The following is a 14,059-nucleotide window of genomic DNA, read 5'->3' as shown; positions in this document are numbered from 1 at the left end:
GTTGACAATTCTTGCTCACTGTCACACTGAGATTTCATTATTTAATGCTCAGTGAGTATTCACAAAGTGCTAGACACAGCAGCAGCCCCAAGAATGCTGAGATAAAATATCCAGTCCCTGCTTTAGCAGCTCCAAGTCAAATCCTGCCACACACGAGACACATTCATTGAATTAATGGTCTACGGTCCTCTCTATTCTACCTGCAGACTGATCTGCTAAGAGTACCTCATTTACTTTCCCACAACCATAGTCCTGATCTCACTCCCAAGGACTCATTAAATCTCCTGCTAGCCTGTTTTTTTATATTTGTGCTACTATGATTGGCTACAAGGAAGCCTTACACATAGCAATGCCTTTACATATCTTGGCAGAAGGGTAGAGTGCTTCCTCTGCCAGAGGAATGTGGTGGCTGTTGGCTAATGATAATTGGCACAAGCACTCTAAGTAGCAAGAGATCCAATAGTTGAATGTATTTACAGGAAATATCTGGAAATGTTCAGAACAGTTCCTTGATAAGGCTTCCCTCGACATCACTAATGATAATCAATAAGCAAGACTTCAATTTCAGGGTACTGATCAGCAACTCTTCTGAATTTCAATAGTTCACACTAGTCATGAAAGGAAAACACTTCTGTATTTACTTGTATTTCATTATGTAGCAGAATGAAATGATCTTCAACCTCCTAAACTACTGATCCAATGCTGGTCTTCAAGTATATAAAAAAAAATTGAAGCCATGTTACAGGACAAATACAACTCTAGGATCTCAAAAATAAACTGCTCTGTAGAATCTCCAAAATCTTGAAGATGACAGGAATAAAATCAAGAGTATCCTCATATTAGACCTCCCAAGTACCACACAGCCAGAGAAATTCCATGATTCGCTTGCCAGTTACAACCGACCTGGAAACCTGCTTCTTTTCATAACTGTGTTTCTCTACTCTAGGGCTGTGCCACCATATCATCTTGTTCTTACATTCCTGATAACACATACCAGTAAAAATTTAAGATCAAACTGAGAAGCTAAACTCAGTTTCTGGTAGTCCGAGGTTACTTGGCAAGTATTCCGACCCAGGCAGAGTACACTTATTTCAATATGATAGACACTGCTGATATTAGAAAAAAAAAAAACTGGGCTATTGAGTGTGAATTCCTCACCTGCCAGCCTCTTTCGACTGAACAAGAAAACGAATAAGGAGTAGAGGTTCAAGAAGAGAACTGGTTTTACTTACTGATATGGTCAATAGCTCCAGCACAGAACTTGCCGTAAAACTTCTTGGCACCCAGTCCTCTGAGATCATGTATGGTGAATGGCCAGAGATGTAAAACATTGTTTCGGGAGAAGGCATCTCGTTTCTCAATAACCACCACCTTGGCTCCCAATAAGGATAAGTCGATGGCTGTGCGAAGACCACAAGGGCCAGCTCCAATGATGAGACACTGAAAAAACATAGCTGCTTTCAGGGAGAAGGCAGCAACTCTTGAGAATTCCACATTTCTAGAAAAGTCTTATCTCACCACCACTTTTCGTAGAGACCTAAATTAGAGTATTCTCCCAACTACCAGGAAGCCCTGAAAAGCATTTGAGTCACAGCAGAACATCATCACCAGGGGCTGGAGGTCAGCTAATGACTGCTATGAATGGAAAAGGCTCTTGTCATAGTGGACATAACCTGGCATATGTTCACCTTGAATGCCTGGCAAAGCAAGTATATCTGAAACCCATTGAAATGGGTCATCACTTCAACAAAATTGGAAATTACATCTCATATTTCATCAGTAGGAAAGAACTGGTTGAAAAGTTTCTTAGCCAAGCAGAGTTTTGCCTTGGGAAGACAAAGATAATTAAATACGCAGTCCAGGCAATCATTAAGAATCTGCAAATCCAAAAGTGATGAACAAGTTGCAGAGATGCTTCCGGATCCTGCACCAAGCAAAGTCATCTGGGACACCCAGAAGAGGGGCAGGTGGGTGAGCCCATCACACGTCCAAACAGAACTGAAGCAGAGAAAATCTCCAAACTCCACAATCTCCGCCATATTCATGGCCAGACTCCACTGCTTGGGACAAGCCTCATCCAGAAATTGATCTGTTGAAAAACTCAGGTATGTGGGTTTTATGACTGAAATCTCCTGGCTTTTACAGATCTGGGGATTGGTTACCTCCCCCCATCTCCCTATTCTTTCAGAAGCCTGGCGGTCATGCCCAGGTACTGCTCCTGGTGCCAAATAAGGTCATTAACCGGCCATAATCCGAGACTTAGCAATAAGTCTCAAAAGCAATCAATAAGCTGCAGAGATGCTTCCAGACCCCATGCCAGGCTCTGTCATCCAGGCCACCCAAATTCCTGGAGTGTGCAGTCAAGAGACATCTCTACACTACTGATAAACCAGGAATAGCAGACCACATTGGATAGAATGTAAAGTAGAAGGCAATCAATGAATGACTGTGGGATATAAATTATCCATATCTATATCTATCATATCTATCTATCTATATGTATATATATATATTTATATGAGACTAATATCCAAGGTGAGGGTAAATGGGCCAGGAAGACAGGTCAATGGATGGATGCTTGCCATATGAGTGTGTGGAGAATAAAGGGCACAGGTGAAGGGATACCTGATAACCTTTTATTATCTGTATTGCAAACCACAAGGCCCAAAATGGGGGAGGGGGGAGGGAGGGAGAGGGAGAGGAAGAGAAAGGGAAGATGGAGAGAGAGAGAGAGAGAGAGAGAGAACGAGAGAATGTCACTATAGTGGCAGGCATTGGGATGGGGTGGAGGAGTGGAAGGGAAACTGGGACCATTGGTGGTGATGAAGGGATGGATGTTGAAAGATTATATGACTGAAATCCAATCATGAACAACTTTGTAAACGTGTATATCACTGTGACTCATCACGACATCACGACCATCCTGTTATTCGTCGATTGCCTCGAGCAGGCCCCAGTAACGTCTCCTTCGTCCTAGCCCCGAGATTTTTTAAAAAGTGCCATATTCAAGGCTCTTTCAGAGTTAGGAGAATGAGACCCTTCATTGTTACTGGTATTTGGCATATTGGGTACGCCATGGGGAGTTTGCCAGACTCTGCCATGTGGGTAGGTTACATTCAGTAGCTTGCCAGTTTGTCCAAAGTAGGAATGAGATGATAAGATGTCGCGCGGCCGCGCACTTCCGGGAGCTGGGTTTTATAGTCTGAGTCTTGGCCGTTGATGGGATTACATGGCGCCAGGGGGCCAGTTGGTGGGTGTGACCCCTGCCTACTGGAATTTGGAGGATCTGGGTGGAGGATGCCCAGCCCGATCCGAGTAGGCTTGGAGATCTCGGCCCCGGGACCTGCATGCCTTTATCCCCCTGCCAGTACCTTCATGTGTGCAGAAAGCGGTCTCAGTATGGTGGTGGCTGGTTCTGGAGCCCTGGTCGGGGCGGGGAGGGAAACTCAACCCGCCGAAGACCTCCAGAACCACTGTGATTCAATTTTTTTAAAAATGCAAAAAAAAATTTTTTTTTAAAAAAAAGGTACTCAATCTTGATTAAGAAAATTTAAACACAAAGCTTAACTTGTACCATGTTAGTAACCTCTTCTACAAGGGCTTCATGTCTCCATGGTGCAAATCAACAATATTTACCCACTTTCTTCTAAGGAAAAACCTTTTGATCATTTTTATCGAATTACAACAACCAATATAAAAGAAATTACTCAGGGCCTGCTATAGGAGTAGGCTTGAGAAGTGGGTGGGAAAATTGGGAATAATGGTGGTGGGAAGGTGAACAGTGGTAGGATTAGTGTTGGAATATTAAATGTAATAAATTATGAACAACTTTATAATAATTTTTTTAAATTACACACACACACACACACACACACAAGAATCTGAGAATCAGTTCACAATGATTCCCAGGAGGAAACTTTTAGTAGACAAAGTTTTATGTATGTGCCAAAAAGAGCCCCGAACTTTCTGAAGACCTGAATCATAAGTCGACACTCTAAAAATCTGAACTAGTTTGTACTGCATTTTCAGAAGAATGACACCTAACATTTGGGCTTTGTTTTATTCTTATCATTTTGGTTTTTTTTGGATCATACCCAGAAGTGCTCAAGGGCTACTCCAAGCTGTGCACAGGGAACCATAAGATACCCAGGATTGAATCCTGGTCTTCTGCATGCAAAATATGAACACTTTTCTTCTTAAAAAACTTCTAACTTCCTCATTGAAGTCATGTATTTGAATTTTATGATTTTTTCCTAATAAATATGTACCAAAATACAAATATACAAGGGGTGGGTCTCCAGTTATCCACAGGAAGGCAAATTAAAACTCATAAAAAGATTGTTAGCAGACATAATATCATTCACACTACATTCCTGACAGTATTTTCCTGATTTCCCATAGGTATTCTTAATAAGGAAGAAACAAAAAAAATGTAGTACTCCCTCTCCACTCTTCAAACCCACATGTCCAGTCTATTTCACGAAAACTGTTTTAAGTTTAGAATTGTTTCTAGATTTAAAGAAAGAAATCAGAAACTATATTTGTCAGGCTGGAGACATAGTACAGCAAATAAGGTGCTAGCCTTGCACACAGTCAACCTGGGTTCAACCCCTGGCACTGCATATGGTCCCTGAGGACCAACAGGAGTGATCCTGAAAGCAGAGCCAGAAATAAGCCCTGAGCACTGCTGGGTGTAATCACAAAGCAAAACTTACTGACCAAAGTGACCTTTGGCATTCAAATGCAAAGAGGACTGAAGCCTGGTGCAAATCCCCCAGACCTGGCAAATACTGTAACAAGCCATCATGACTTGGTGAAGATGATATGCCCAAACCATCAGACAGTATGCCAACAGAGCTATAAGTGATTTCTCGGCTAAGTGAGCTGCATTCCCCCTCAACCTGAGATCCAAAAAGATCAATAAAACGTACCTTAACCACACAACTTCAGCTTGTTCTTCAATAATTAAGACCCTGCAAACTCAATATGCAAATATACAAGATATATTTGGAACAGGACCTGGCATATGGAACAGTCAAATGAACACAGAGAATGGAGCCAGATCCATGAATAAAGGATATGCTTGACTTCTTCTAAAGGCTGTGGTTAGATATTCCTTGATCAAACCATAAGACCTACTCAGTCGTTTCTTCTGTTCTACCTATACGCAGTTTTGTCTTTTCTGGTTAAATCCTAAATCAGTGTCTCCGGAAGACCGTCAAAGCCTTACCTTGGTGTTAGTGCAAGCTTTTCCCTTTTTGTAGTCTTTATGGCTCCCCCGTTTGTCCAGCTTTGCCCAGAGGGCTTTGGCTTTCCAGTAGTTAAGCTTGGATTTGAGTTTGTGATAAAAGGAACGGTAGTCCTTAGGCTTCAGCTCCAGGTGGTCACAGAGTTCTTGGAAGGTCTTGAGAGTTCCTTTGCAGGTGGTGGCCTGAACAAACCGGTCAAAGAGGACATGAGCGCGATTTCTTGTCTCCTTACTCCCCTCCATGCTTCCCCACTGGCGGGAACTCCCCTCAGCACAGAGGGCAGTGGGACGCAGCTGATCCACCTGACACCGTCAAGTTAACCTAACAAAAAAAGAAAAGGAAAAAGGAATGCTCAGAAAATGCAAATTTAAATCTGCAAACATTTTCTAGAAGACGTAAGTTACTTTTCCCTAAGTAGTAAAGTCATTCACCCAACATCCAATACAGAATGTATACTCTGTAGACTCCAGGCTCCTGTCTGAGGACCAAGGAAAAGGAGTGAAAAGATGTTTTCAAAAGAATCTTCATTTTTATGAATGAGACAAACTCTCGAGAGGTTACACATGAGGCTAAGTGTACTGTACTGAGTGATTCTCAGCCAATCAGGCCAGAAGTTTGCTGTAAGGACACGGAATAAAGACCTCAATCGCCCTCTAGATCGGCAGTGGCTCAGCGGCCTCCAAGATCACACTCACTGGTGCTCAGAAGATGATGTGGTGCTGTGAATTGAACCTGTCAGCCCATGCAAGGTTTAACCACTGTAACTATCTTTCTGACAACCTCCCCCCTCTATTTTTTTTAATCAGGGCCATTGGTAACTGGGACTAATTCCTAGCTACAGTTGGCACCATGGCTAAGATCTGATGCTTTGGTACACGATAATGTAATGCTGCTCAAGCCCAAAGGTGTTCTCAGCGTGAGCACCTAACCTACCTTCTGGCTTAGCCATGTGCTCCCTTATCTATTTACTCTCTTGAATTTGTTTGATCATTTGGGGCACCGAGTATTATGTATTTATCATCACTACTTAGATATACTTCAGGACAGTCAGATGCAAAGGGCCCAAATTATAACTAACCATAGGAAATTCAGAGAAACAGGGCAGAGCAATGAGATAACCACTAGATGCTGATGACCCTACATGTGCTGAGACCCTAAAGAAGGCACTGTCTCAATGGCCATGAGTTTTCCCTGATAAAAGAGAAGGTTAAACTGATGTCTATAATGCTCTTTCAATTTTGAAATTTGGGGTATAGTGCTGAGAGAGCTGTCTGCTGCAGATACACCACCAATGTGCCACTAGTGTGACGGAGCTGCAATTGAAGGAACACTATTTTAAGAAGACACTTTTGGGCATAGAGAAACACTCAGAAGGGATTTGTTGATTACTCTGTTCATAAGGAATCTGAAGAAAGAAACAAACCAATTTAGTGAACAGAAGGTAGAGGGAATAACTGCACTAATACAATGAACAGCCACTTCCCCTCTTAGATGTTCCAGTTAACAAACACAACATTTGAAAGATATTCTTTATCACAAATATAACAACTGAAGTACACTAAGTACACTAAGTCAACACATAGTCAACAGGTTCTTGGAAACTATGATTTTAGGTAAAGTAACATATAACAAAATCAATCTTACTTAATCTAGTATCTATCAGCAGAAGTTAAATTCCAACAGCATATTTTTGGTCACAGAAAGTATCACCACACTTCTAAATAATGATCTAAAAATACTATGTTTAGCAGTCATTTGGACTCATTCATTCATTTTTCAACCTGCTTATTTCAGTTTAGTCTCAAGTAGTTTGTGAGCATAGGAAGGTCCAATCTTGGACAGAATGCCTTTCTGCAGCACAGCATATTCAAAGACCTAGGCTCACTCTGATGGAGCAAGTTAGACAGACCAGACCCTAATTTCCTAAGCAGATGAGAGAAGAAAACCAAAGGACTAGGAGAAAAGTTTACACAGACATGGAAAGAGTATCTAAAAGTTCACAGAGACTCTGGTCCTGGCTAGAAAATCGACACCCAGAACCTGAATCAATGGCACAACAAAATGTTGAACAAAAGAATATTCAAGGACCTGCTATATTACTTAACAACTCTCCTGACTCTGAATATAAAAACTACACTGACAGAAAAAGACTCTCTTAATATCCCCATGTTCAAGGGTCATTCAAGAAATGAAATTAGGAGCAAGAGTGGGAGAGTTTAAGCGGAACCTCACTTTGAACTCTACCATCATGTGGTGTCCAAATACCACTTGGCTACAGCCCTGAGAGCCCTAAACTCCACTGGGCCCTGAGCACCACCAGGAAGCTGTACCACATACCCAGACTCGAGTATTGAACTCTCAGTGCATTTGACTAAGGGAGGGAAGGAAGGAGGGAAGGGAGAAAGGAGGAAATTAAATGGAACTAACCTTGTTTCCCATAAGGAAAAGTTTATACTAGATAAGCAAGAAAGATTTTAGCTCAAATTTTATTTTTATTTTAATTTATTAAACATTTTAGCCCGTTCTCTGAGACCAGGATTTCTGGAGCCTTTTCAGGACGGGGGCTGACCAAGTCCCTGCCCTGTTGTGCCCAGGGCTCTACCCACACTTGACTCCTTGCTGGTATATAAACAGTGCAGCTGAGACGGCATGCTGCTGAATCATCCAAGTCCCACAGTTCCTGGAGCATGTGGCCACCTGTGTCACAGCCCTGACAGCCCAGTCGGAGCACATAAATTTAGGTGGGAAAGCTGGGTAAGATGCCCACTAAGCTCAATGAGGGAAAACAGTATCTAGCAGTAGAAGACTCTACTAGTACCTAACAGCTCAGTAAATCCTTGGACAATGACTTTAGAAACACCATTATGAAATAGATGTTGTAACAAGAAAAGTAAATTATTTTGTGCCTGCCAAGGGAGCAGGCTGGAGAGGTGGGTGGGTAACTGGGGACAATGGGAGGGAAGGTCACACGAGTGGTGGGATTGGTGCTGGAACACTGAATACCTGAAATAACTGCATTATGAACAACATTTGTCAATCGCAGTCTTTAAACAATGTTTCAAACGTCAAAGGCATTCTAGGGGCTGGAGCTATAGCACAGTGGGCAGGGCATTTTCTTTGCACAAGGTTGACCTGGTTCAATTCTCAGCATCCCATATGGTCCCCCAAGCACCGCCAGGAGTAATTTCTAAGTGAGGAGCAAGGAGTAACCCCTGTGCAACGCTGGGTGTGACCCCCACCCCCCAAAAAAAAGCATTCTAAAGTTTCTTTTAAAAGTCCATTATGGGGGGCTGGAGCGATAGCACAGCGGGCAGGGCATTTGCCTTGCACGCGGCCGACCCAAGTTTGATTCCCAGCATCCCATATGGTACCCTGAGTACTGCCAGGAGTAATTCCTGAGTGCAGAGCCAGGAGTAACCCCTGGACATTGCCAGGTGTGACCCAAAAAGAAAAAAAAAAGTACATTATGGGGAACCACAGCACCAGTACAGAATGGTTTTCTGCTTGCCTTGCATGAGGCTGACCTAGATTCAATCCTTGGCCCCTGATATAGTCTCCCAAGACTCTGGCTAAGGAATGACCCCTGAGCACAAAGCTGGGAATAAGCCCTGAGCATTACAAGGTGTGGCCTAAAAACAAAATCAAAAAATAAAAAGTTCATTACACATCCAGAGAGATAGAACAGGAGTTAAGGTGCATATGGCCAATCCCACTTAAATCCCATCACCACAAATGGTTTTATGAGCACTTCCAGAGATCATTCCTGAGCAGAGCCAGGAACAGCCCACAGGAACACTGGTGGATATGGCCCTAAACAAAACAAACAAAAACTCCACAGTTCCTCTTACAAACCCAAACTAATCTTACTGTATGATAGAGAGTTAAATGGCTTGCATGAAGAGGAAGAATCAGATGTGTTTAACCAAAACAATGAAAAATATGGCCCAATATTAGAAGCAATGGGCTAGAGTGTTCACTAAGTCAGAGGTTCTCTTTGCTTCTTGCCTCTGTGGGGAATTTTGTAGTTTTATTTGCTTTTGTAAGGAGACAGCATTCTGCAACCCTGACCTTGTAGACCCTATCCACATTCAAAGCTCATTTCAACTCCATTCAGTCAGAATGTTTAGAAAGCTTTGAATATACCTTACCTGATCTCTTTGCCTCATGGCAAGGAATACAATTACTTTTCTTTCCAAATAGCTGGCACCTTACTGAAGCCAATATTATAAAGATCCTGGCACAGGAATTTCTAAGTATTTCCCTGTCAATGTCTATGGTATGTTCACAGGTCACTGAGAGAATCTCGGGTATTTCTTTCTTTTTTTTGGGGGGGGGGGGCAGGGGCAGGTGGAATGCCTCAAGAGATGATCAGGAGAGCCCTGGGACCTTCTTGTTGTCAATGGTTCAATATGAGATCAGTGATGAGATGCTGCTTGGATGTCAGGAATTAACCACTCAACTCCAAAAATTCTTGCGGGCTTCCAAGTTGCAATCAATGATGATCAGGAGACCATGTGGTCCCAGGGTTAGGACCAGGGTTTAGCTGCATACAGGACAAGCACCTTTACCCCAGCACTGTCTCTCCAGCCCACTCTGGCATTGATCGTCAAAGAATTCTGTTATGTAAACTCACATCCCCTCAACTGGCGTAGCCTTACTCTATTTGAATTAGCTTTCCAAGTGCTACTGCTATGTGGGAGAGGTAACACGGTGCTTACAGTACATGTCTTGCATGCGGCTGACCCTGAGCTGAGGCCCTGCACTACAGGTATCCATTCCCCACCAACACACTGTCATGTGTGGGCAAACCACTGCAGGGTCTGAACAGCAATGTATGTCCTGAACCCCACTGGGCTGGAAGGGGCTTCCAATGCCGCTTGAGTGCCATTAGGGTGCCCACCCACCCCAACCCCTTCAAAAAGAACTGTTGGCCACCACAGAAATTTTCCAAATTAAATCCCACCAGAGCCAGTAACAACGGCATTAATACCTAGTGCTCATCCTCCTGTTAATGTAAAATTCTTTCCAATTAACACATTTCATAGGTAGCTGCAGAATGCCTGCATCCAAGTAGCAGGCAGATATTAAGTGCCTGACCTAAGGGATTCCAACCTGCAGGTCACTAATGACAACAGATAAACAAAGATAAGTTGGTTGTGGAACAGTGTGACAGGCACCCAAGGTAATACTACACACGATTAATTCCCTAGGGCTGTGTCACTTTTCCTACTTTGCAAGCCAAGTGGCTGCGGCAGTGAAAAAAACCCTTGAGTGCTACAGAAGACTCCACAGCCGTCCTCATCTGATAAGGGAACTGAAGAGGCATTCGGAGCCACTGGAGGAACAGCTTGTAGGGGGCCGTCTAGGAGAACGCGCTTCGTTGAACGCGCACTCTCCCACTCCCCGTGACCAACGCCTGAGCATGCTCCCCGGGTCTCTCCAGGACCACCTCTGGGCACTATCCATTTCAGCAACAACCATCAAATCTAAAGACCAGGAAATCTGATGAAAGAAACGGGAAATCCTAGGGACGAGAGAACCCAGGTATGAAGAGGAGAAAGGGAAGAAGGACCCAGAGCAGGGAAGAGGAAGAAGAGGGCAAGGAGTTCCTAAGGCGTCCGTTAGCAGTGGTGCAGATGGGTCCTGCCGGTGGCAGCTGGGTGCCGCTGACTCAGAGCCATGCACACATTCCTTGGCTATGGAGCAGAGTGCTGGAGAGACAGATTATAAAGTACATGCACGAACACGGTTTCTATTTTCTATTTACACCAAGACTGTCACTGACTAGCTGCTGCTGATGAGAACACTCAATCCCCACTAGCTCTTGGACTGGGGGTGGGGTGAGGGTACTTAAGGGACAGCAAAAAGAACTACCTTAAAAATAGAAAAATAAAACAATAAGAAATACTCTTCGAGAGAATAAAACCAGGCCGAGCTTAGAAAATTTCGTTCTAGTCAAGGTATTGTTAATTTAGCAGCAAGTGTGCATGGCATTTTATGAAGCAACCCATGAAACGTTCCTTTGCATTCAGTCAGTGGCATGATTTTGCCTAATAGGTCTTCGACACACACACACACACACACACGTATATATAATCAGATAAATAATGTATTTCTTTACAGAAATATTTGCCTCAAGATTCCTAATCAGTCTTTCTGCAGCAAGGGTCATTCTCAACTATGAACGGGGACAGTGAGGGCCACCCCTCAAGGGGTCTGAAGTGACTAAATCAGTCTACCTAGGAATAAGACTCCTTGTGATCACTGTTTCCCACCTTCTCTCCCAACTTTTTTTTTTTAATCTTAGGCACTGATTTACAATATTGATAATGGTAAGGTTTCAAATATAAACCATTCCAATTCCACACCCTCTACCAGAGTGTCAGCTTCCCTCCATCACTGTCCCAATGTCCACTATCATTTCTTATCTTGCAGCCCTGAGACAAAGTTCTCTGGGTGTCTAGGAAGCATGCAAGCACCACACACACCAAGAAAGGCAGTCTTGTTTCTGCCAATACTCCATTTTCAGCTCTTCTGTTTAGTATAAAACAGCTGCTCAGAAGGATGCTGCAGAAAAAGGAAACCAGTACCCCACCTCACCCCCCAAGGTGGATCTGCCCGACAGTCCTATGCAACCTGACATTCTGCCAAGACTTAATGATCTCCTGATCCTCTAAATGTGGGCTTCCTCAGGGTTGGAACAAGGTCTTTGTAGTTAAATCCTAATATGCAGTGGAAACAAATCCCTCGGGGATGGGGCACACCCAGAGATGCTCAGGGGTTACTCCTGGCGAAGCATTCAGGAATTACTCCTGGTGGTGGCTGAGAGACCATATGGCTTGCTGGGGATTGGACCCGGACTGCACGCATGTAAGGCAAGCACCTTACCCACTGTATTATCTCTCCATCCCCCAAATCAAATCACTTTTTTTGTTTTGGCTTGGCACTCAGGGATCTCCCCTGGAGGGGCTTGGAGGATCATATGGGGTACTAGGAATCAAATGTGGGTCAGCCATGTGCAAGGACTGGCCAGGAATACAGAACCCTATAGGTTTTAGTGGCAGAGGGAAGCATTAGCTGAGGCAGGCATGACAGGGGGAGGAGGAGGAAACCGGCTCCGATGTTACAAAGATTTAGAATGGGTTCCCCTACAGTGCTGTGTAAGAATGCAATGGTCAGGGCTGGAGAGATAGTACAGTGGGTAAGGTGCTTGCCTTGCACGTGGCTGACCCAGGCTCAATTTCGATCCCCAGCACCCTATATGGTGCCCTGAGCCTGCCAGGAGTGATCCCTGAGCACAGAGCCCTGAGCACTGCTGGGTGTGGGCCAAAACTGGAAAAAAAAAATGAATGCAATGGTCAATCTGGAAAGGCAGTAAGAGCAAACAGTAAGAATGTGGCACTGTAGTTATTAATCCTCACACCTTATTCTGAGCCCTCCTGAGAATTCTGAAAAGAGCATGAACTAGATGACAACTGGGTGGTCCTCCAAGTCTGTGGGATTCTGTAAGACGCTGGAATGCCAAGGCGCCTATGCTCTGTCTTTCCTAACTTTTTATTCTAGTCTCTTTACTAAAAACAGTTTTCACCCCATGAAAAGCAAGTGAAAAATACCATAACAGTTGAGAAATGAGTTGCATCAGAAATAAACTGACCTCAGTCTTGTGGCTGTCACCCCAAACAAACACTAAAAAGTCCAAGTCAAAACCAAATACACTGTATACATAATGGACGATGGGGGTGCCAACCCCTGCCCCCAGCTAACCCAGAAAAATTAGGAATCAAAAAGAACTATACCTGAGCACTGATACCTTACAAATGTTTAAACAATAAACAATACCCACCAAAATCACAGAGTATTTCAGGAATTGAGGTAATGGATATAAAATGTTTAGCAGTACCAACCACGTAGCAAGATCCAATAACAATGTATTATTATGAGGCTGGAGAGCCAGGATATGGGGGAGGGTGTCTGCCTTGCATGCAGCAGACATGGGTTTGATCCCAGGATCCCATGTGGTCCCTCAGCCTGCCTTGCATGAGGCTGACCCGGCTTCAATCCCTAGTACCCCAAATGATCCAAGTCTGCCAGGAGTGATCCGTGAACACAGAGCCTGGAGGAAACCCCAGCACCACGCGATGCTGTTGCAAAAAAAAAAAAAAAAAAAGGCATTCTATCAGAACAAGATAACCCTAGCAAGCAATCAGAGGTTACACTTGGGCTAAATTAAAGGCTACTTGTATAATAGAATGAGTGAGTTCAGATTTCTTCATTCCTCTGTTCCATCTGTGTCCAGAAGGTACAATAACAGCATTGGGTGGGAGGGGCTGATGCGGTTAAAGATTTATATCAGTAAAGTTCCTGCCAAACTCAGCTGTCAGACTAGCAAAATAAAAGGACTTCTTTGAATAATGTAAACAGAACTGACACTCCTTAGTCTCAAGACAGTCACGGTAGCATCAGCAGTGACTGACAATCTGCTACTGTCCGCTCCCTTCTTTTCATTTGCTCCTCACCATAATCACGTGAGGTAGAATCTCTACTTCATTTTGCAGATAAACAAACTGCAATTTGAAGAAGTTTGGAGGTCACGCAAGAAAGCGGCGCAGCCATGTACTGCAAGTAAACCTGTTTACAGCCTTTAGACAGTTCTTAGTCATTACGAGAAAAATGCAGCTTAAGAAGTAAAACTCATCATGCTTCTGCCTAGGAGTCAGAACCTGCAGATACTGACGAACTTGTCTGCTGGGAAGACAGCTACTCAGCTATCAATAAGCAGTCTCAAGTGAATTCAGCAATGACATGCAATA

The 14,059-nt window shown here is 43.7% G+C and overlaps 1 protein-coding gene across 1 annotated transcript in view; it reads right to left on the bottom strand.

The window, feature by feature from the left end:
- MICAL3 (microtubule associated monooxygenase, calponin and LIM domain containing 3) overlaps positions 1-14,059 on the bottom strand; it is a 222,558-nt gene that overhangs the window by 119,407 nt on the left and 89,092 nt on the right. Inside the window, exons 2-3 of the mRNA XM_056119952.1 lie at positions 5,231-5,570; positions 1,233-1,440 (exon numbers count right to left, since the gene is read on the bottom strand). Coding sequence (XP_055975927.1) covers positions 1,233-1,440; positions 5,231-5,491 — 469 coding nt within the window. The 5' untranslated portion in view covers positions 5,492-5,570. The remainder of the gene's footprint in view (positions 1-1,232; positions 1,441-5,230; positions 5,571-14,059) is intronic.

The sequence above is a fragment of the Sorex fumeus genome, unplaced genomic scaffold (genome assembly GCF_029834395.1).
Source record: "Sorex fumeus unplaced genomic scaffold, SorFum_2.1 ptg000042l, whole genome shotgun sequence".
NCBI lineage: Eukaryota > Metazoa > Chordata > Mammalia > Eulipotyphla > Soricidae > Sorex > Sorex fumeus.
The sequence above is the reverse complement of the archived record's forward strand: the minus strand, read 5'-3'. Positions and strand labels throughout refer to the sequence as shown.